The sequence below is a fragment of the Plectropomus leopardus genome, chromosome 21 (genome assembly GCF_008729295.1).
Source record: "Plectropomus leopardus isolate mb chromosome 21, YSFRI_Pleo_2.0, whole genome shotgun sequence".
In the NCBI taxonomy this organism is placed as follows: Eukaryota; Metazoa; Chordata; class Actinopteri; order Perciformes; family Serranidae; genus Plectropomus; species Plectropomus leopardus.
Window position 1 is genome coordinate 18,303,158 of NC_056483.1, and position 23,352 is coordinate 18,326,509.

The following is a 23,352-nucleotide window of genomic DNA, read 5'->3' on the forward strand; positions in this document are numbered from 1 at the left end:
TAAGTAAAAAACAGTCAATTTTTACAATAATGATCTCAACAAAAATGCATTAAATGCTGTGATCTACCTCACTCTGTGCGTACCAGTGAGCTCTGCATGTGCGTGTGGCTCTATCGTGTGAGAACAATCCTGTAAAGTCACGAAATCCCCTACTGTTTTGCCTTGTTAGACGGCCCCACCACACTGACTAATACCTGGTGTTAGTGTGGTGCAAAAGGAGACTGATACCGTGAATGTGTCGGCCACATGTCTGAGACTCTCCCACTGCTGTGCTGTAGAGGTTGTGGGAGAATTGGCAAGCAAATTTAATCATTGTTATCATCATCTTTTCCTGAGTTGACGGGGCTCTGTACTCTGAGTACAAAACATCAAGGTCAAGAGGTGTGCTTGATTTTACTTTCCAGACCTTGAATAAAGCATTTATAAGCACGTCCCTGTTTGTATAAAGTCCCTTGTTGCCGATTTACCCTTTGATTTTTCTTTTTCTTTTTTTTTTTTTATAGCAAGTCACGAGAAGCCCTCCAGGAAGCACAGTATCAGCACACCATCCTCTAACCCTGAACCCAGGAAAGAGAGCCTTCCAATGGGCACCACCGTCAATGAAAGCAGCCTCCTCCTGGAAGTAAGAAACCACATTGCTGTTGTCTGTATGTTTGGAATCATTCAGTGATCAGAAAGTATATTGTGTGCACATACCTTCCTGAAGATATTATGATTCTATCTATATTTGCGATGCTGCCGTCATATTGTCACCTTTTTCATAGTACTGTCTTCAAAACGCTCGCGAGCTCTCATACACGCCACTCAGGGGACCGTTTGTGTCAGAGTTTTTATTTGGGGGAAGGATGGGCTTTTTGTGTGCGTGTGTGTGTGTGTGTGCCGTGTGTGTGTGTGTGTGTGTTTGTATGCGTGTGTGCCCTTCGCCCTTTGCCCTGACCTCCTTTGCAGAGCTGTGGTGTTGCGTGACATAAGGGTGAGACAGGAGTGTCAGAGCTGATGAAGGAGGTGGGGACTCACACACGCTGGCGGCTTGAGCAGCCACTCAAGTGTGTGTGTGTGTTTGTGTCTGTATGACTGCATCTCTGTCTGAATGCATGTGGTCGTGTGTGAAAGTGAGCAGAAGAGAGTGAGAAGAACACACCAGGCCTGTCAACAGCAATCAGAGCAGATAGGGGAGTTGTTTTTTGTCAGTTGACCTCAGACCTTTTGTCAGATTTGACCCGCAGATTTGTTATATGTGCACATATTTCAAGGTACGAGTCTTGGAATGCTCATTTATTTAATATATTTTGCATAAAACTTGTGAAAATGTAATTCCTAGAAAGGTTGATGTTTCTGTTGCAGGCATCAGAGCGAACAGGTTGTCACAAATACAGCAGCACGCTACATGGGAATTACTTTAGCATTAGATCATTGCTACACACTCCATATCCTAATGGCTATCTATCGAACAACAAATGACACTGATCATCATCCAACAACGCGCACACACACACACAGAGCCGATCCACTGATGCTTCTGTTAACGTGTTAGGTTGTCTCAATGGGGCGGTAAACAAAAGGATAGATTGACCGTATTGATGTGCTGCCTCCCGTTGCGTGACTCAACCTGCACCGGGGCCTCACAGCAAACTGTGCATTAGTTGTTATGGTGATGGGATCCCAGGAGAGGAAGGAGACGGATGTGTTTGTGTGTGTTCGATGGGATTCCATGTCTTTGTATGTGTGAGGTAGAGTACGTGTGGAAAGGTAGATGGGATGTTTGTTTGACAAGTACGTGGTTGTACGTGTTTGTGTGTTTATTTACGCATTTTGTGTGTCTGTGTTGACCGATATTAATTTTTGGAGAATGATAGTTAAATATACCATATATTTACATTGTCGGAAACACATAGACAGTAAATAAATATATATATATATATATATATATATATATATATATATATATATATATATATATATATATATATATATATATATATATATATATACATACAATACATTTTTAAAGCTCTACAAGTAGTTAGGCACAGCATTGCTTTAGGCCAAGTGTTATCACTGGCATACTAACATGCCAACAATGACAATGTCCATCCACTTGATTTTTATGTTGTCTGTGTTTTCAATTTTTGCATTAAAATACGCAGTAGAGTTTTTATGCTTGGCTGCGGTGGGAAAGTCTGTGTATCAAAAAAAAACAGAAAACAAATGACTGATTAGGACAGATGAGGAACTCAGAAAGTTAATAAATGCAACAAATGCAAATGCAACATTTCCAAGTTTTCCATAACATTTCTCATCTGGCGCTCCTTGAATAATGTCATCTTGTTCTGTAATGTTTAACTGCACAAAGACTGTAGAATAAGCATCACCAACTTCTTACCATTTAGCTGCTTATCTGGATAAACCAATATTTGCAGAACAATAGTGGATAGAAACCACGGATGTATACAGAGAACTGGATACAGCGTTGGAGCCAGGGCCTCATTCCTTCCTATAAAAGTTCCTCACTGTGCAAATGAAGCATGAAAAGTTTGACTTCCCAAGTATAAAATGCTTCTGGTTTTGCTCTCTGCTACCTTTAATGGGAATAAAATGATTTACTCCCGCAGTTCCTCTAGACTTTCATAATGTTATCAGACTGATTGGATCAAAGTCTGATAGTGAGGTGATTCATTTTGCAGAGGTTGTGATGCTAAAAGACAATTAACTGCTGATATACAGATGTCTCTTCACGATCGCCTTTGCACACTGAGTATGTTTTGTTGTTTTTGTCCAAAATTGTCACACATCTAAAAGTAAATACAACCTCACTTGTGTCAATTAAGTTTGCACACTGACTCTGGAACTTTACGCCGTCATTAAAGTTCATCCGTACACACTGCAAAAACCAACTCTAAAAAACAGGGAAAAAAGAAATAAAACGAGAAAATATTACTTAAAATTAGCTAAATTATCTGCCATCAGAACAGGAAAATTTCTCTTAACAAGATTTTTTCTAACAGGTAAAAATATCTTGTCTCAAAGAACCACAGAAATCTAGACACAGGTGTGGCCAGACTAAAAAGAAGCACATCTGTCTAGATACAATATTTAAGAGTTATATTCTCAATATTAAGAAAAACATAGCAAATGCTAGTGCCATTGTCTTAGAAAAAGGTTATATTTTGGGGAACTATCTTAAATCCGGCACAGCTACAGTACACAGAAATGCTGCAAAAGGACAAAATACCTTAAAACAAGTCATAAAATTGGCCCTAAAAACAAGCATATATTGCCTTGATTTAAGATATTTCATTTTACTTAGATTAAAGTTTTTGCAGTGCAAAGCCCAGAGAGAGTTGTTTCACTGAGAAGCAGGACACATGCTCAACAACACAGCAGAAGGGGCGCACAGTATCCTTTCATAACTCAGATAGCCGGCTTTCATCAGAGCAGACTGAGATATTCAGGTGGATGATGGTGAAGAGGAGAAGGATGTCATAGATGATGAGGATTGAACACAGACACTGTGGAGACAGTGAGAGAACAGCTCAGCCTCTTCATGCAGCTGCGGCGCCAAATGCAAAAGACAGGGAGAGTCATGACAGCCAGAGGTAGTAGAGAGAAATTAGGAGGAAATTTGCCTTTTTATTTTGTCTTGCACTGCAAATTTTTGTGATGAATAGAACTATAAAACACATCTGTGTCAATATACAAGGTTTCTGTATATATTTTTTTTTTTTTCAGATGACATTAAAAAAACGCATCTGAAAAAAGCTGACTCAGTTGCAAAGGCTTAACTCTGAAGGGTAAAGTCTATTTGAGCCCAATGACATCACAAGACGGACCCAGAAATTGTAATTCCACGGTTTTGGGACATGTCAGATTGGTTTCAAACCTTAATTCCTGCTCCTGGGACTTCAGTTAAAACAAGAAATAATTAGCATATTTGTTTGCCAGTTTCCTGGGAATTTGATTAAAATTGGCAGTGTATTTGGTTGAAAATTAGCAAATGACAACATGACGATGCAGAGCAGGTTGTTATCATTGTCCTTTACCATCTCCACCATCTTAGCATGCTGACATTTGCTAATTATTGCTTCAGACGAAGCACATCTGAGGCTGATGACAGTAGTTTTTCAGGTATTAAAGTCATGTAGCTGAGATTTTTCTAGGCCAAATTGGTGGAACAAACAACCTAGCCTCACAGCTAGCTCGAATGTGTTTCTTATGTGGGACTGTGCTTTCACTCATTGGCTGATATCCAACATCAAAAATATTGTCAATATAGCAGAATATTATTCTAACCTTATTATGCGTGCAGGATGAGGGTGTGTACCAGATGGCAGAAGGTCTCCATGTTTGTCATGACCTCATCATCACTGCTTTCATCTCACCCTGACAGCGAGACAGAAGGAAAACCAAAGAAACTCTGTCAAAACAATGAGACAAGGCTGCCCCACCATCACCACCACCACCACCACCACCTCCCACCTCTCCTCCTCCTCTCTCTTGCTTCCAAATCCAGTGAACCAATACTTTATTTTGGGCTCTGCGTGCAAAGCACCTCTTAAGATTTGTAAGTCAAAGCTTTTAGTCTCCCAGGGGCGGTTATGGGAGCCGGGGGCGTCATAGTTGCAGATATGTGGCGGCGCAGGCCAGCAGCAGGTGCCTGTTTCCATTACCTAAAGGCTTTAGTATGCAAGCAAGTAAGGGAAATGTGAATGGAGAAAAAACACAAAACAGCATGCTGCATAAATACATCTTTCTCTCTTTTTCTTTCTTTTTCTTACTTTATAATAGATATATAAATGTCTCTCTCTTGGTCTGTAGTTTGTATGTTTTTATGAAGAAAATAGAGTAATAATTAGTATAGCTGTATAGGCAATTGGCTGTTTGTTTTTTTTGCTCTGAAATACATTGTAAATGGTCCGTCCTATTCCAACACAAATTATTGGTGTTCCTATGACAGTTTAGAACACATAAAAAATAAATGCCCCGTATTCATCTATGGTATATTTGCCAGGAATTCCCCTTTGGGATGCCAATTACAGTAATCAACTTACAAAATATATAGTGTTTTTGCCCGCACACACTCTCTTTCAGGTCTCAGGTCGAAGGCCTATTTGTTCCAGAAGAGTAAAAATGTCAAAGTCCTTTAAAAAGAAAATGGGTTGCAGAGATTTACTGTGGCATTTCAATGACTTGGAAGAGGAATGGAGAAAGGTGAACTGGCTAAAAAAACCTAAATGAACCCAACATGTAAATGTAGCCTTTTTATGGCCTAGTTGGACCTCCTAAAGGCAACATCACATGCGAGTGTACACAGGCCGTTTTCATAACCATTCTTTGGAAAACTTCTCCTAATCCTGGATCACTGAGTCATTTATAAGAGCTTCATATGCAAGAAATGTTAACACGTTCAACTTCTTATTGAAGAGACGAGCTCTGTAAGAGGATGTAAATTTTTACTGCTCTTTACTGTGTATGACAGAATTAGATGAGATATCTCAATTGGGGGAGAAATATTACAGTTTTGGGCTTCATTACACAGCTAAAATCCACGCTGCCCTTACACTTTAGCTTTCCCTTGACACATGGTTTCGATACAGTAAAGATCCAAGATAGTTAAATTCTTGGTCCAAAAAGCAGACATTCTCACATTTTCATCACTGATGTGTTGGATTTGGACAAAATGCTGTTTTCTTTTCTTTTATTTTTTTGCCTTTATTGACAGATGACAGAGTAGACTTGAAACGGGGAGAGAGAGGGTTATGACATGCAAAACAGGTCTAAAGGCGTTAGGGTAATGTGGTATGCACTTTAACCACTCAGCTACCAAGGCATTTAAAAATACACTGTTACACTGAATATATTCAATATGGCCCAGACATACTGTTAGCAGATGTATGTACATCCCCAAATGACCAATATATTGAAGGTATACTATGCAGGATTTTCTTGAAAAACAATGTCGTTAAAAAGTAATCTCATTCATTACTTATGACCCACTAGAAGTGTGTGCCAGTGTGTTATTCTGCAGAGACTCTGCCTGTATTTTTCCAGATTTTCTTTTTGCTTTTTTGCTTTATTGTCACTTAAAATGCCTGATTTCACAGCAGCTTTTCTAAAAAATTGCACAGCATGTTGTGGTGATTTTAGGCAATTTTTTTTTGCAATGGAATTGCAGAAGCAAGTCAAAATTGCAAAATCAGGAGCTTACTTTTTGTTAGTAAATGTGAGGCGTTCAATGATTGATCAGATATGCTGAAAAGTTGCAGTGATTGGATGAAATAGCAAGGTTGTGCAGAACTCACAGGGACTGGTTGAATATGCGTTATACTTCGGGCTGTCAGCGTTAACACGTTAATCATGATTCGATTACGGTCTGGACATAATATGTACATTGCATTAATCACCAACGATCCTGACTGACATTCATGTTTTTAAGAGGCTATATCGGGCTGAGTTTTAAAGCTAGAGAAATGATAATAATGATAGTATAAATGTGTTATTTTCCCCTACTGTTTTGGGATATTTCTGCATATTGGGCTTTCTAAACAGTCTTGAAACTGCCAAAACCTGCAAGCTGAGCGCACAGATGAAGCTAATTAGGCTGATGTCAGCAGGCAACTGCATCACCAAAGTCGGCAAAGCATTATTTGGAATGTGCGAATCTCTACTGACCTGTTGATGAAACCAAGTCAAAGCAGTTACAACTACAGGGCTTGCTAAATGGATGGCAACGGTCTGTAGACCAATCAACATCGTGGAAGACTGGGGTCCACGTGACGTCTGCAGGTTGTTGTAACCAGTCATATGCCTTACCATTGTGGGGAACACTAGTTTCACACACACAGGGCCTGTATGAAGTGACAATGCTGTCATTTGATTCCCAATCAGGAGCATTTGGTAAGAATTGCTTTACGTGGTCAATACAGACTTCAAAACAGTTTTAAAATGCAAAATAATTTAGATGTAAGCATGCAATAAAAAAATAGGATTAATCACGATTAACTACTGGAATTCAGCCATTATTTGCAAATTTTAAAATGAATCCTTTAACAGTCTTAGTTATAATTATTGCAGTTGCAATACTGCAACATGCTGGAGGGTTTTGATCCCACTGTGCCCTATCCTCTTTCAAACACATCTTTAATATCAACATCCTGCTTAGTAAAAGCTGAGTTAGGTTAAAAATCAGGTAGAAATGTACTCCTGTAAGTGTTTTTTCTCATCTATGTAGTACAGTAGCATCATTTGTTTTTTAGTGCATCCTGCAAAACTCTGTGTGTCCGTGTTTGTGTGTCTGCGGGGGGTCGCCCGCCCCCTGGACGTCATGAACATGTGCCAGTTGAACTTGTCAAACAGCATCTACATCTACACCACCAAGAAACCTGAGTCATCCTCCCATCCCTGCTTCCCCCTCCCCATCATATATGTTCTCCTTATTATTGTCATGTCATAGATATTTTTCTGTCACAGTGTTGTTTTGTCACAGCGTGACTCAAATACCTCTGGGACAAATTGCTCTATTCACGGACAGGTATCAGAGTCTGTTATGTGATTGTGATGGAGCATGTGCAGCAAGCAGAGCGCTTCACTGCTCGCTAAGGCAATCAGATCAATGTTAGGAGAAAGTGAGTGAAAATTCAGAGGCCAGAGGGATACAGAGAATACACACACACACACACACACACACACACACACACACACACACAAGGGAAGACCTGCATAGTCTCGCAGTAAAATAGAGATGACAGACTCTGGCAGCAGCAGTCACGCAAGTCAAGTAGCCTTGCAGTTGTCACGCTATCACAGCTGTGCACATACACACACACACACACACACACACACACACACACACATACACAGACACTCACACACACTGGAAGACTGCTCCACGTCTCCTTCCCATGTTTTCTTTTTTCCTCTTACACTCTTGCTTCCATCTTCCATCTGTCCATCCCTCCTCATTTGACTGAAGCCAGTCATGTATTTATTTAAATTTTCTTTTTAATCAACACTTGTCTCTGTAAGCAGCGCCGGCCAAACACATTATTCCCCCATGTGTGCGAGGGTGTGTGTGAAGAGGGAAAGCAGTACCGAGACTGTGTTTGTGTCTGGAGTTTTTCTGCTTTTAATCAGCGTGTTTGGTATCACAACTCACAGCATGTTACCAGTCAAACAGACTCAATTATCAAAGTTTCTGACTTATGAAATACATAATTTTAAAGGGGAGCGAATTGGTGTGCATGTCACCCCCCGAGTTAACTGCTCTAAAAATACCATTAATCTAAATACCACCAGAAAACGATCTAAAAAGTCTTTCAAAAGCAATATTTTGCTTTACAAATCAGCAAGTTTTATTTGGCCCACTATGCTCCATAGCCATATGTCTTTCATTCCTTCTCCAGTGTCCAGTATTATTCAATCTTTTGTTCCATTTTTACTGTTATTTGCTGTTCTGAGAATTATGGAAAGAATGATATAAATTGAACTTTGTGCTATAAAAAGTCTGGCTGGAGTTAAATTCTGGCTGCGTTTTACTTTGAAAAAAAAAATGTACAGTAATGACTGTGACCAGTTTGGTCGTAAATAAAACTGTTCAAATGTGCCGCACTGCAATCTTGACATCTAAAGTTAGCTTTGCAAAAATGGCACCCATTAAATACAGTTTTTTGTGTTTGTCAATTATGTATTTGTTGCACTTGAGTTTATTTGCTGCATGAGATGCGCTGAGTCACCGCTTATTCCTGTCTCTCTCTCTCTGTGTTTGTGCGTGTGTGTGTGTGTGTGTGTGTGTGTGTAGTCTCTTACAGGCTTTGCCCTGGTGGTGAGCAGTGATGGGATGGTCTTTTATGCCTCTTCAACCATAGTGGACTATCTGGGATTTCATCAGGTGAGCTGAATTAGCATATTTTAGATGCAGGATACTTTAAGCAATGATCAACTGTATATAATACTTCACTACAGCAGTAATTAATGGGCAGTGTCATCTTCCAAGTCACAAAAAGCAACATTTCTCGAAAGAAGAAGGCGTGCTCAGCTGGTCACATTACTAGCCCAACTTATCATGTTTTTTTTTTGTTTGTTTTTTTATTTATTGTTAGTTGTCCAGTGGTCTCCTAACCTATTTTAGGAATGTAGGGCCCTGATAACAGACACACAGTCTGAGAACGACACAAATGTTTGAGCTTGTGTTTTATTTGCTCTGGCAGATGTTCTTGTCCCTCTTGTGTTTTAACAAATTTCTATCCAATCTGGCCTGCTCTGGGCCAATCACAACTGTTTATCTAATATGGAGCGACAAAGACTGACAACTTTGAGCTTTAAGTAAAATATGCAATGGCATAATTTTTGGCTCATGCATCCCAGTGCTGAGGATGCTACAGAAAATGCGAACTTTATAAAAGGGAGTGCCATTAAGTCGTTTTAGAAAACAAAGATTGGAACTGATGTGGAACTTTCTGTTGAAGTGCTATTTAACTATTTAAGTACTGATGATGGCAAAAACAGCAACATATATTGATGCTCTCAGCTCATCTCTGCATGCTGTAGTCTGTTTACATTTATTAGTCGCTAAGTGCTACATCACGTTTTGCTACCATGATTGGTTGTAGGTCTCTCCAGCTGACTCCAGAGGCATTTTGGTCTACTGCTGTTGGTAACATCCCTTTGGAAATAAAACATGAATATGAGGTTACAGACTAAAGGCCTTTACACACCAGTTGTTAAACAAATAAACAACAAAAACAATATGTAACACTTACCTTCGAATATTAAAATTATTCATACCAGCAGCAATAAGTTTGCAACAGGTCTGCCATTGTCCTGACATCTTGACATACGTTTCGTACAACATTGTTGGTTGATGCCTTAATTCACAGTGCAAAAAAAAAGTTCAATTTTTGAGACATAATATGTTAATTATTGAGCTTTACAGCTGCTGGTAGCTGCATTTTGTTATCTCTGGTGATGTCCCCCCTTGTTTCCAGTCTTAAGCAAACCAGCTGCTCATGCCAGCTTCATATTTAGATTTTTCTCCATATGGTATCAAACAAATTAATGCCCCATGAAAGGTTCCATATTTAACATAAAGTTATGTAAGTTAGGTTTAGGAAAAGAAGCATGGTAACAGATAACTCAAAGTTGACTTGCTTTCACACAGTCCCAAACACAACCGGCCTCCTTACAGGGACTTTATATGACTTCCCTCTTTACTCTCATCAGCTCTTTGGTCATGTGATCGCAGCCTTCCTGATTATTTGGGTTATATCCAAATTACTGGCTCATGATTACATGGGTTATATACTCATTGTGGTGCATTACATGGTAGGTATATGTACAAACAACCTGTTTACTGTACAGATGTGAAAATGGTCTTAGCAAATAAGCAAAAAAGCCAATCAACCAAAATGTTGAAATATTTCTTTAATAGCTTGGATCAATAATAGAACAAATTTGTAATCAAACAAAAGTCACGATTTTTATCATAATGGAGGTTTGCAACACCTGTTGATAAGCTAATAAATCCACGCTGGTAACCGCTAGCATAACCCTTCTCAAAGTTTCCCCTCAACAAGTGTCACGCGTCTCTTCCATTATTCAACAAGTTCACCATTCCCCCTTTTCACCCTCAGCCGATCTGCTCTCTTTCATCCAGCCCTTTCTATTTTTTTCCCTTTTTTATCCTGCGGCTAATGAGCCGGCATAAAAGTCTCTCTTTCAGTCTGCCTGATAACTCTATCTAGAGGGCAGAGTGAACCCACTAAGTCACAGCTAAGGGGCCACAGGAAGGTGAAGACCTCTGTTTCACCCCGAGATACACTCTGTGGATGTCTGTGTGTGTGTATGTGTCTGTGACTGTGTGTGTGCGGGCACTGATAAGTCACCAACGGTTTAACTTGCTTCCTCTCCGGCGGTTATACCCAGCCAGTCATTAATTATGGATGATATCAACACGGGCATGCCTGTCCTGCGATGCTGAAATCATCTCTCTCCTTCAAAACCATGAATAAAGTGCTTTTCACTGTTAAAATCCCTCCTTTGCCCTCATGTCTGCACAGACACACACACACACACACACACACACACACACAGAGCACACTGACACTTTGGGGTAGAAATTCTTCTGCTACAGTGCGCCCACTTGGCTTACAAGCAGATGAGGGCAGTAACCCAGCGCCATGAAATCGACATGAAAACTGAAGCAGTCTGAAAGATCCTGCCACTGAGTGTGTGTGTGTGTGTGTGTGTGTGTGTGTGTGTGTGTGTGTGTGTGCAGGGTGGCACAGGAACAGGGAACACAGACAAAGGAAATGAAAACTTTACGGTGCATAAAATGTGTGTATGCAAAAAAGAAAGAAAACTGTTGAATATTCTTCATATAAGTGTTAGTATTTCCAGCAATGCTAATCAGTAAGAGAGGTGCACACAGGCTCTGAGCAAAATGCTAATGTCAGCATGCTAAAATGTTCCCGATAAAGTGTGCTGGGGATGATGCTTTGGAAGTAAGTGTCGCTCTGGTTCCCTCTTCGAAAAGCCTATGGGATTTTTCTATTTGATTTTGGATCATTGCAGAAAATAAGCTCTGCAGTAAACAAATGCTTATGATACTTCCACGTTTTGTTCAGAAAGATAATCCAATATCAATCCAATATGTGGGAGTCAAGTTGTGTTTGGCACGGCTTGATGACGTTCTGTAGTGTCATTTAGCCACTTGTTAGCAACCGCCTTTTTTAAGACATGTAAAAGCTTCAAAGTTTGCAAGTGGGGTATTTACTGAGGGGTACAAAATGTGAAACCGTCTTTAGCTAATATTAGCCACAGGCCTTATTTAAGGCTTCTAACCAGACACAGGATTCATTACTGGGGTTCTCTTCGGCAAAGCTAACATGGTAAAGACAAACAGGTATCATGTTTATCATATTTACCATCATAGCTTAGCGTGTAAGCATGCTAATATTTGCTCATTTACATCAAATATAAAGTGCAGCTTAGACTGATGGGAATGTCGTCCATGTTGTAGGTATTTGGCGTGTTGGATGAGGGTCCAGATAAAAATAAAATTAGGGGAATGCCACTATAAACACAATGTGTCCTTTTAGTATGCAGAACAAAGTACGTTATGTTAATAAGAAATGTCGTATATACATAATACCATATCATTCAACATCACATTTTAGCTTTGTTCACATACCGTTTTTAGATTCCAAATCCAGATTCAAATACCTAAACTTGTGTACCGACCAATACCGAGTATGAATCTGCTACAAATATGTTAAAATAGAAAATTAACAGCTGTATACCATTAACCCTAAAACCAAAGCCTGTACTTTACACATTGCCTTTCTACTGATGGAACTTTCCACTTTCAGACACTTCCAATAATGCTGACATTTTGCTAATCCCAACGTTTAACTGTTTACCACAAAATCAATTGTTTTTCGCTGCTCTAAAAAGTAGTTTCCAGTGGCTGCACAGCGCAGGTTGTGGGCTACTGTTTTAATGCAGCAAAGAAGAGTTAATCTCTGGGAAAACTGCCATTTTATACGTGTGTGAAACGACTTTTAAATAAATAACAAGGTATCAGATTGGCGCTTTAGAGGAATTTCTGATGCTGGTATCGGAACAAGTCTAAATTTTTTCAGTTCTACAAATGCAAAAAAGTACTTTACATGCTCAACAGAAGAAGCCAAAGCATCCCAGCATGCAAAGCATTTTGTGTGAAAATCTCAAATTATCCACACCTCAAATTCAAATCAACTAGTAAGAACTAAGGATAAAATATAGCTGACTTTGAATATACACTATATGAGAAACCTCAAAATGAATGTGTTGTTAGCAGTAAACAGTCTGTACTTGTAGTACAGAAATATATAACAAATCTTTCTGACTCATTATTTTATATTCAGAGACTGTCACTAAAATACTCTTTTGGCCTTTCCCACATGTTCAGTTTTCACAAAGGAGCTAATGGTTGTTTTTAAGTCACATACTTTGCGTCAAAGGCCTTGACAACATGTCACATAATTGTGAGCCCACAATTGTAGTCAGAAGGACACTTATCCCTAATATACCACAGGAGAAAAAAGAAAAGAGAAGGCTTCACTAAGTAGCACCACAAGAAAGCCCCAGAGAAGAGCAGAAAACCTCCACTGGCCTTTGATCCCATTTGTTACTGGGGCAGTTAGCGTTTGAAGGTCAGCGAAAATATCACTTATTCTCCATTTTTTTCCCCTCTTCTTTTCCTCTCTGCGTTTTTTACGAGAAACATAAACAATAGTCACTCGATCCGTCTGTCTGCCTGACTGCCGGTAGGGAACCAAACCACAGGACGAAGCGCCCGCCGAAGACGGTGGGAACAGATTGTGTTTTCAGAGGCAGGCGATCAAAAACCCTCGCGTGCCACCAGTGTGGAAATTATGGAGAGAGCGCAGGGAGGAGGGAGGGAGGGAAGAGGAGAAGGTTGAACATTTTAGTGAGGAATCTGTCATGGAATGACAGAAAGCAAAGCTATTGCTGGAAAAGAGAGAGAGGCATGACGAGAGTGGGCTGGAAACCGACTCACTTTGTGTGTGTCTGTGTGTGTGAGTGTGTGTGGATGGGGAGGGCAAGCTGGGCTGGACTGCTGTTCGGGAGCCGGTGTCACGCGATGTTTGACAAACACAGCTGCCCTCACTGGCCCTACAGCTGCCCTTAGACTGTTACTGTACTGAGTAAAGGCTCCTGCATGAGTGTGTGCGCACACATATATCTCTACAAGTGTGCATGTATGTGTCTATGACATTGTGAGTACAGTATGGTCCTTGTGTGTGTGATGTGGGAAGTTAGCATGCTTCCTGGGAATCCTGAGGCAGACTGAGTGTATCAGAGCAGCAACAGGAATCTCCCCCTCCAAACTGCAGCTACCAGCTGCACGGATGGCAGCAAATACAAAGTCAGTCTGCGGACGGTGCTGTGAACACGCAATGTCATGTTTCTTAAAGGCCCAGACACACCAGACTGACATCAAAGACTGAGTGGCGACCAAGCCAACTGTTGCATCGCCTCATGTCCCCCTGGGTCTCGGCCAAAAAGTTGACTATACCGCAAAGACTGCAGCCAACTAGCATTTATGTTCTGCTCCTGGGTGAGAAGAAATTACTCCTCCTACCAGCAGGCGGCGGTACTCTGTATTTATCATTCAAAAAGGAGAAACCACCAGTCAGACAGGACGAATTCAAGACTTTTGTTAGTCAGTAAGCACCTTAACAACGCAACCCAGTGTCGGAAGAGCAAATTATATTTACCGTGCGCGAGCAAACAATAACGCATAGAATTACAAACCGTTTCTGTTAAAGAGCTTACCTTACCTAATATTTGTTTCAGTGTTACTCTCTCTTGACTTTGACTGTTTGTTTGATTTGTTTTCATCCCTTTCTCTTCTTGTGCGCTGAGCTGTACTGCCAATCAGAGTAATTTCATTTAATGACAGGCTCCAATGCCTGTGTGAACAGCACTGGCGTGTCTCGGCTGCATGTCAGCCGCGGCACATCTAGAGAAACGGTGTGTCGTGCAGTTGTCTGCAGAAATAGACAGTGAAAATGGTGTTTTGATAATTATATTGTCTCCATACCACCTGTTATTACAGTTAAAATGAATTTATCTGTCGCAGAGGTGAGGAAATACAACTTTATTTGTTTCACTCAAATTACTGTGCTTCCGTTTTAAAGTACAAGTCCTCTGAGAGCGTCTTTGTTGACAGAATCCCATCAGTTGTTGACAAACGGCATTTTCCTGTGAAACATTTGCAAGACCATGTCGTTGAAAATGCAGGAGCTTGCACAGCTTTGTAAATGAGTGGAACGTGTGCTTATAAATGTAGAAATACAGTACTCATGACAGCAGTGTGAGCACTGCAAGCGTGCAACATGCTGCAATTTGGCGAGGTAACCGTCACGCGTTGGTCACACATGCAGTGTCTTCCAGGCGTTAGATGCTGATTCAACATGCTGAATCAGCAAAACAAAAATGACGACGAGGAGCAGTAGTGTAGCACACACCGCAAAAAACTAGGCCTCACCAACAGCCTGACAGTGACCAACCGTCAGCTTGGTGTGTCAGGGCTCTTAGGCTCTCCAGAGATGACATTATTGAAAAAAAGAGTCTAAATCTAAGAAACGTTTGTGCCTGAGTGTCATGACTATATAAATGTTCAAATTCCCTTGACACATGTATTAAACTCCACTCAATTTTCCCCACAGACTGACGTGATGCACCAGAATGTGTTTGACTACATTCACATAGACGACCGCCAGGAGTTCAGACGCCAGCTGCACTGGGCCATGTGTCCTCCACAGGCGACATCGGCACACCAGGACAACCAGCTACCTGCAGGGACTGGTGGGTAGCTTACTTGGAGGGTTTGAGGGTTTAAGTTAACCTGGGAAAACTGTTTGGCTAAAGTGTTCATTATGTGACTTAATTTGCTTTTGAAGTTCTGCTGGTTAATTGTGAGGCACATCTAGAGTATGCCATCAGTATATTGACTGACATGCTGCCAGATATCCATAGATAAATGTAAGAGGAGATGCATTTTTTTTATATTTTATTGTATGCTCTTTGTGTTCTTTTCCCCTTTGTCCTGACTGAGGAGCACTTTGTGCACGCCTGGCACACAAATTGCAGTTCAAATTAAATTCTTCCATCTTCCTCTATTACGTTTTAGGTGAGGACTTTGTAGTGAGCAGCCTGTTCCATTCTCCGGAGGCGGGAGGAATTCCTCCTGAGCTCTCCTGCTTTCTCAACAGATGTTTCATTGCCAGAATCCGATGCCTCTTGGACAGCACCTCTGGATTCTTGGTGAGCGATCTGAACTAAACTGCCAGCTCAACTGAACAATTAACTTCAGTTTTCAGTGCATTAAAGATAACACAAAACAGAAAAGTGCAGAATATGCAAAGAAATTAAGCATGGCGTAATTATTGCCCACTCTCTGGGAGAAGGCCCAGGCCTATAAAAAAAAAAATGTTACGACCCCTTTTGGTAGAGCAACACATCATTTTTAATTATAATATGTACAGTTATTTATAGTTGTATTGAGAGGCATTATGAGGTAATTGGTTGCCTGGACGTAGCAGCAGCAGAATAGGAGCTGGTTCATCCCTCATGGCTGTGACTGGAGTGGTTTGGAGAACAGCAGTGGAAAAGCTAGAGGCCCTGATGACAGAGCAATAAGAGTTTGGGTTTGGACCATTTCATCAGGGTCATTGGAGTTCACTGTCACCAAGTCCGCTCTGGTTGCATCGAGGTTGGCTGCACAACAGAAATTCTAGATGGCAGTTTTATACTGGAAGCACTTGTGGCCAAGCAGTGAGCAAATGCTGGTGAGACGCTTTCCTGACCAGTCAACGTAATTGCAGTAACGACAAAATAATTGTAATGTTATGCAGAGTACTCATTGTGCTAGCAATAAACAGCCAGAAAATCATCTTCCCCGTAAATAGAATCAAAGTAAATTAGCTTTATTTACATAAGGGCTAGCCACCGCCTGGTCCAAACCAAGCAACTACTACATTTCCCATCAACTGTACTTTTCTTTAGCACTAATTAGCAAACATGCTAACAGGCTACACTAAGACAATGCACCTGGCAAACTACCTCCAATTACCAAATTACCTGCCAATCATCGTGCTAGCATTGTCATAGTAGGTATGTTAGCATGGTGTCATTAGCATTTAGCTAAAAGCACTGCTGGACATCCATACAGCCTCAAAGAGCGTCTACTATGATGTGTTTATGACAGTTTAGAGGACAAAATACTTTGAGATTTTCCATTCTTGACAACATACTGTACTACGATGTTTTTACGACATACTTGATGACTTATTCGTTTTTTTTCCATATTTGACAACATACTATACAATGAGATTTTTGTGGAATTTTTCCAGTTTTTTATACTATGATGTTTATATGACATTTTTTAATGACATTTTGTGGCATATTTGTTACAGAATTATTATACATTTTAAGCGCTTTTTTAAAGTCTTGTTTGTTTTTTCCTCATTATTTTTTTATTTGTTTGTTTGTTTTACTTATTCAGGTAACTTTCTTGTATTTTTCACTAATTTCTTGACAGTTTTTTGGTCATTTAGTCTTTTGGTGCTCATCGCCTTGTTCCCATGTTTTTGAAAGAAGTGAAGGTTTAATATGGTCTAAAAAGTGCAATGTGGTAACCAGGACGTGTATCGTTCAGTAGAAGACAAGGTGATTTTAATTTTTAAGGGACAGGGAAAAAATGTTGCTTTTTGTGTTCTATGTTAATCTGAGTGGACATCCACAGAAAAATAGCATGCACTGTAAGTTTTTTCGAAGAGCATTAGATCTAGTGTTGGATATGTTTTAACTTTAAAATTCTTTCTCTTCTCTTTTCCAGACTATTCAGTTTCAGGGCCGGCTGAAGTTCCTCCACGGTCAGAAAAAGAAGTCAGCTTCCGGGGCTCCGCTGCCTCCCCAGCTGGCTCTGTTCTGCATAGGTGTCCCCCTCCTGCTGCCCTCCATCACTGAGATGAAAATGAAGAACATGTTAATGCGGGGAAAGAACAAAGGAGGAGGTGGAGGGATTATCTCTGCACTGGAGCATGGGTAAGAGACCTCACACAGGAGCAACATGCTTGCAACTTTAAAGTTGGAAGGATGATGTATATTCACACGGTGTCCAAGTGTAAATCCTTTAAAATTTAATTGGGGTGCTATACTGTAATTAAAGGTCAAGCTTTTTAACACAAACTTGATGTCAACATTGGTCCAAACTTGAGGTTTGATGCATTTTGGCAGCTTGTTATATCCTCTAGAGATTATACTGATTTGTCTGATGGGGGGCCTAGAATTAAAGGTCAAAATTTTAAACCTTGAAAGGTCACGGCCGCTACATCATCAGTTTACTTATGATGCGCACTGTCAGCGGTCAGCACAGAGATGCCCTCATAATAATGTAAATACATACTAAGTGATGGCCTTGACTAAGATCTGCGAGGCAACGGTAACCAAAAACATATTCAAAACTGTGTTAGACTGATGAAAAACTACATCTGCATCAACCCTCTTGAATTATTTATTCATTTTTGAGTTTATTTTCTCGAGATGGCAGCTTATTACCCAGCAACAGCTTCATGAACACCCAAGCATTCACCCTGGGACCCAGTTACCAACATAAACATAAGCCCTGTCCTCACCCAGCAGACTCTGACACCAAACCAAACTAGAGCTGGACGCCTTACCTGTGGCCAATTAGTTGCAAATACATGCCTCAGCTTGGATAAAACCCTCTGTGCTTCATGCATCATTAACAACTTTGGGAGGCTGCGAAGCCAAGCGTTGAGCTGTAGTGAGGGAGCAGAGCCCTACCACCCCCTCTGCTGTTCACTCCCTCACACCATCATCCACATTTATTTTAAAATATACCAATTACTTCTAAGCGGACAGCATGTTGGCTGGTTGGGAGGCCATGAAGCTGTAAGGGTTAAGTCTTCAGTATGAGAACACATACGTGTAAATACATGGCACGAGGAAAAGTACTACAGCTTAGGTAATAAGAATTTGATGCAATGGGGTCAAAAAGTGTATATCTACATGTGTAATGTTGTTGAATGGACAATGTGTTCAATGTGAGCCCTACTCCAAAAACTTAGATGCTGTCATTATCATGTCATTACAGTGTTTAATAATCCAGTTGACAACAGAGCGGTGAAAAGGAAAATAGCGTATTTTTAAGGAATACTTCACCTCAAAAATGCTAATTTGTTTGTCAGTTGCTCACCCTTGAATTTGTGAAGAGATCTTTTTTCTCGCATGCCTCCAAGGTGAACGAAGAATCCAAAAACAGACAAAATTTGGAAGCGACAGGTGTGGGTGAGTGACAGCAGAACTCAGGGCCAATGAATGAGCTAGGAGGTGGGATTTAAGTGGAATGGAAACAAGGAGAGTTTAATTGCCTGTGCTCTCTACTCGTCCCTGTGTCAGACTGTTACAGCCAAAGTGTTTTAAATACCGAGATTGTAGTGAAAGCGCATGTGTTTGAGAAGTACTGAGCATACGACTGGATAAAGGAAACAAGCATTATACTGAGATATATATATAATAAGCATAGTTGTGTGAGAGTGTATAAACAGTTGTTTTGTTATATATTTTGGCTTTTGTTAAATGCCGACGATGTTTACTCTAATCCATTAAGAATTTTCTCTGTTTTTGGATTCTTTGTTCCCTGTTTAGGCGTGCGAGAAAAACAGCGTTTTCTTCACAAATCTAACTTAACACAAGGTGCATAATTGATATGCACACAGTCATTTGGGGGTATAAGTACTTACAATTGCAGTAATAACCAGGTGTTTGAAATGGTTGTTGATGAGAATGGATTTATGAATAAATCACATAAGCTAATCTTGATGACCCCAGCAAGGGGTTCAGTCATACTGCCACAAAATATGGGTCTGCAACATCCATCTTCTTCTAAAATAATCTTCAGACAGCATGACACGCTAACAGTAGCTGACACCTGTGATGGTTTTCTCATTAATAATTAAGTAAATTAAACACAAGCAAGAGAAAGTCACTGAATTCAGCTCAACCCAGTTGCTGAAATTTGACTTGGTTCATATTGTTTTAAATGTGTAAGTATGTAAAGTACACTCTAGTTCCATGTTTAATAACCCTGAGCCCTTCCTGGTGTCACTCTTACATACAGTATGTACTGTATGATTATAAATGTAATGTGTTTTGAGGTCTTAATCACTGAAAACTTTGAGTGTAAAAGGAGATGTAGTGCACTGAGTGCGGGCCATCACTGATCTTTGGGTTATGGTTGTTGACTCTGTTCTCAATTTTCAGATGAGATGAATCTTGGAAAAGATGAGTCACTTTTGGGATGATTCTCTCATGAACTAAAGTGAACCAAAGCGAGATATTTGAGCTTTGAGTCATTCATCAATCAATAGACAAAAAGATTGTTTGTAGACATTCCCATGTGGATATCGAGGCAGACCAATGGTATTTCAAGAGACCACCTCTTTTTGAATGTCCTCAAGGATTACAGAAACTTTGTATATCATACAGTGATTTATTTGTCTTCTTCTTTTGTGACGAGTGATCTCATTCTCATCCCTCTTTCCTCCCTGACAGTGAGCGAGGGGAACATCTCCGGAGGCACTCCTTCAGTGGGGGAATGGGTGACATTGCAGACCCTCTCCTCCTCTCCTGTCCCACTCCTGGCGCCAACCAACGGGGTCATCACACTCCCTGGACCCCGCTCTCCAAAGACAACCTCAAATATCGCCCTGAGGGTTACTACAACCAGGAGGAGCCCCTCAACTACTGCAAGTCCACCATGGCTTCCCATAAAGGAGTGAGTCCAGGCCTGGGCGGCAGCTGGCCTCTGCGGCCGAACTCAGGCCCCCTGAGAGCAGGCCAAGGTGTCGGCTACGTCACCTCCAACCGCATGAACAAGGCCGGCCAGTACGGGAAGCCGTACCGCCTTTCCCCAGGCTGCCACAGTGGCAGAGGCGGCGAGGTGTTTGTCTCTAAGCTCTACGGGAATGTCCAGATCCCCACAGACCCTGATGCGTACTGCGTGGACCTGGTGAAGAACGAGAACGGATATGGAGAGTGCTACGACGGCCACCTGATGCCCGAGATGCCACCAATTAAGGTAGAGCACGACTCGGACTCTGAGAACGGCTGCGATGCCTACGGGCGACCCTGGGTTTGCCGTGACCCAGAGGCCATCGAGCGGCGCTATGCTAACGGGGTATACGACCAGAGCTCAAGCCTCCATCTCAAATCAGAGGCAGATTATTACGACCCGCAGTACTCGCCATGTCAGCGAGGGAAAGCAGGAATCAGCCCGCCATACAACAACGGCAACTATCAGAACTATGCAGTCAACAGCGGGAACACGACCGGACGTCTGTTAAAATGTGACAAAGACTTGGCCAATAACAACGACAACAGCCAGTTTAGTCCTCAGAGACTCTCTCACTCAGACTCTCTATGCAGCAACCAATCAGTCAACCTCATGGACTCACACGTCTACCCACAGGACCCTCACAAGGCCTACATGCACCCGGACTACAACAAGCATGGCACTTACGAGTTCAAAGGTCACGGGCTGGTCCATTCGATCAAGCAGGAGCCCATGGACTCCCCACCGTGGTCTGAGAGCGCTCACGACATAAGCCAGTCCATGATGGTTGGTCCAAGGAACGTTATGCCCTGTGTGATGAGCACAGGGCACCACAAGTCCAGTCCCTACATTTATATGCCATAAGAGTGATCGGTGCAAACACATCAGCAGATAATTACACACACACACACACACACACACACACACACACACACACACACACACACACACACACACTTAAACAGTCAGTGTGCATAAAAGTACTTTGCATCACGCTGCATGCACCAGCATTACAAAAGGATTCCCAGGATGTCAACACTGACTTCTTGCGTTTGACGAAGAGGTCACAAACAAGGCTCAGGTTCTAGCGTTAGTGTCGTGACAATCAAAAGTAAATACTTTGAATCCAGTTTATGAATAGATGTTTTTTTTTTTGTTTGTTTTTAAGGAATACATTTTGTAGTTGGTTCCTAGCACTTTTGGATTTAGTGACAACGAGACAAATGATGTCTAGAAAAACACCATTTCATTTTGTTTTATGTGTTGTGTACACCTGGCTTTTTGTGGGAGAACAAAGATTTTGCTGTAAAAAGAGACTTTTTTGTTTTTTAAACTTTGTAAACAGGAGATGAGTTACACCCACTGCTGGGCTTATCAAAAGAGATGGCTGATTATGAGAGCACACTTAAAAGTCAGTGATAACTTTACAGATCATCTGCCTTGATGGTAGTTTTGCATGTTTTAGTGCTTTAACTATAAATACATATTACTTAACTCCCTCAAGTGATGTATGAATGAAATCTACTGGTGTCTATGCATTTTAAATTTAACTCACAAAGAGCTGAATCTTAATCAGTTGTAAAAAATGTTTTGGAAAGCAGTTTTTCAATGCATAACCAAATTCATATTATCTTTCTCACAACTAGGGATGGGCATTTTAAGTAACTTCTACTCAAATTCTTGCATTAAATCACCATCGAGAGCTCGCAAAGAAACAAACGGTAGAATAGGAATGTGATTGGCCGACAATAAAAGTGCAAATTGAAATTCATTTATTGAACAACGAGGCCTTAATTGTCCTCTTAAACCATAAATTGAAACTTAACATGAATGAGAAAAGTTAGCCACCTTTCTATCGCCTCAGTAAACATTACATAGGTTGGACGCAGTGCTAAAGGACTGCCTCCAGAGTTACTCTCCCCTTGGTCAGTTTAACTTCTGCCCAGTAGTCACAAACTAACACAGTAGCAGTGGCTAACATCTAACGCCAAGCCATTTAACAAATTCAAATTACAACTAAAACATAACTGAACCGCGGTGGTGGAACTCCCGCCAAAACCCCCATCCAACGAATCACGAGCCACGCCCCTGAACAAGAGCACACTACCGCAGCTCTACCTTAAAATAAGACTTTTCCCATTTATATATTGCATATATATAAACAATAAAAAAAGTGGTGTTCACACGTAGGTGGGCGCTGGTGAGTGAATACTGACTTCCAAACAATGATCGAGTACTCATGCCCACCCCTGCTTACAACACTTACAGCATATTACACAATGCAGTCGTCTTGCTGGAGCGTCCTTGAATACATCACGAAGAATAGTTCTTTAAAATGTTTTATCCTTGCATATTCAGAGTCCTCTGGAAAAATCATGTCATTTGTAGTTAATGGACCAAAACATGTAAAACTGTTGGCCAAAGCTTTAAGTATATTCACTACATCTAATTATGAAACTAGAAACATAAAGGCATAAGTACATGAGGGGGCACAGGAAGTTGGATGAAAAAAAAAAAAACCTATGCCACCACATGTGACTCAAGCATGTGCTCCTTGACCTCCTTGTAGAAGAGATAAAAGATCACACTAGAATTGCCCTTTAAATTGAAGGACCTAAGATGAACATGGACCTAAGAAAGATGGTCTGTTGAATGATAGGACATTAATTATCAGTTGAAGGTTTGTTTGGAAAAGGCAGAAGTGTTTGAATTGAAGGAAAGGAAGGCGGTCTGTTAAAAGGTTCGATGTTGATTCCTCTTTCAGTGCACACAATATTTTTTTTTATCATTTTCAGTCATGCAACATCTGTCAAACATAAAAATGATTTATGTGATTTTATGTCAAAGCTAATGTTGTACAGTTTTGGATTAGCATTTCAACTCGATGCAGCCCGTCTCACTGCAGATGTGACACATTTCCTTTGAAATGA

General features: G+C 40.8%; 1 protein-coding gene across 3 annotated transcripts in view; it reads left to right on the top strand.

Annotated features, from left to right (window-relative positions):
- ahrra (aryl-hydrocarbon receptor repressor a) overlaps nucleotides 1–22,529 on the top strand; it is an 87,138-nt gene extending 64,609 nt beyond the window's left edge. For all 3 annotated transcript variants that reach the window (XM_042510225.1, XM_042510227.1, XM_042510226.1), the window contains exons 4-9: nucleotides 504–622; nucleotides 8,795–8,884; nucleotides 15,231–15,369; nucleotides 15,695–15,828; nucleotides 17,402–17,610; nucleotides 20,143–22,529. In XM_042510225.1, the coding sequence (XP_042366159.1) occupies nucleotides 504–622; nucleotides 8,795–8,884; nucleotides 15,231–15,369; nucleotides 15,695–15,828; nucleotides 17,402–17,610; nucleotides 20,143–21,286 (1,835 nt within the window). In that variant the 3' untranslated portion in view covers nucleotides 21,287–22,529. The remainder of the gene's footprint in view (nucleotides 1–503; nucleotides 623–8,794; nucleotides 8,885–15,230; nucleotides 15,370–15,694; nucleotides 15,829–17,401; nucleotides 17,611–20,142) is intronic.
- Nucleotides 22,530–23,352: the final 823 nt, after the last annotated feature.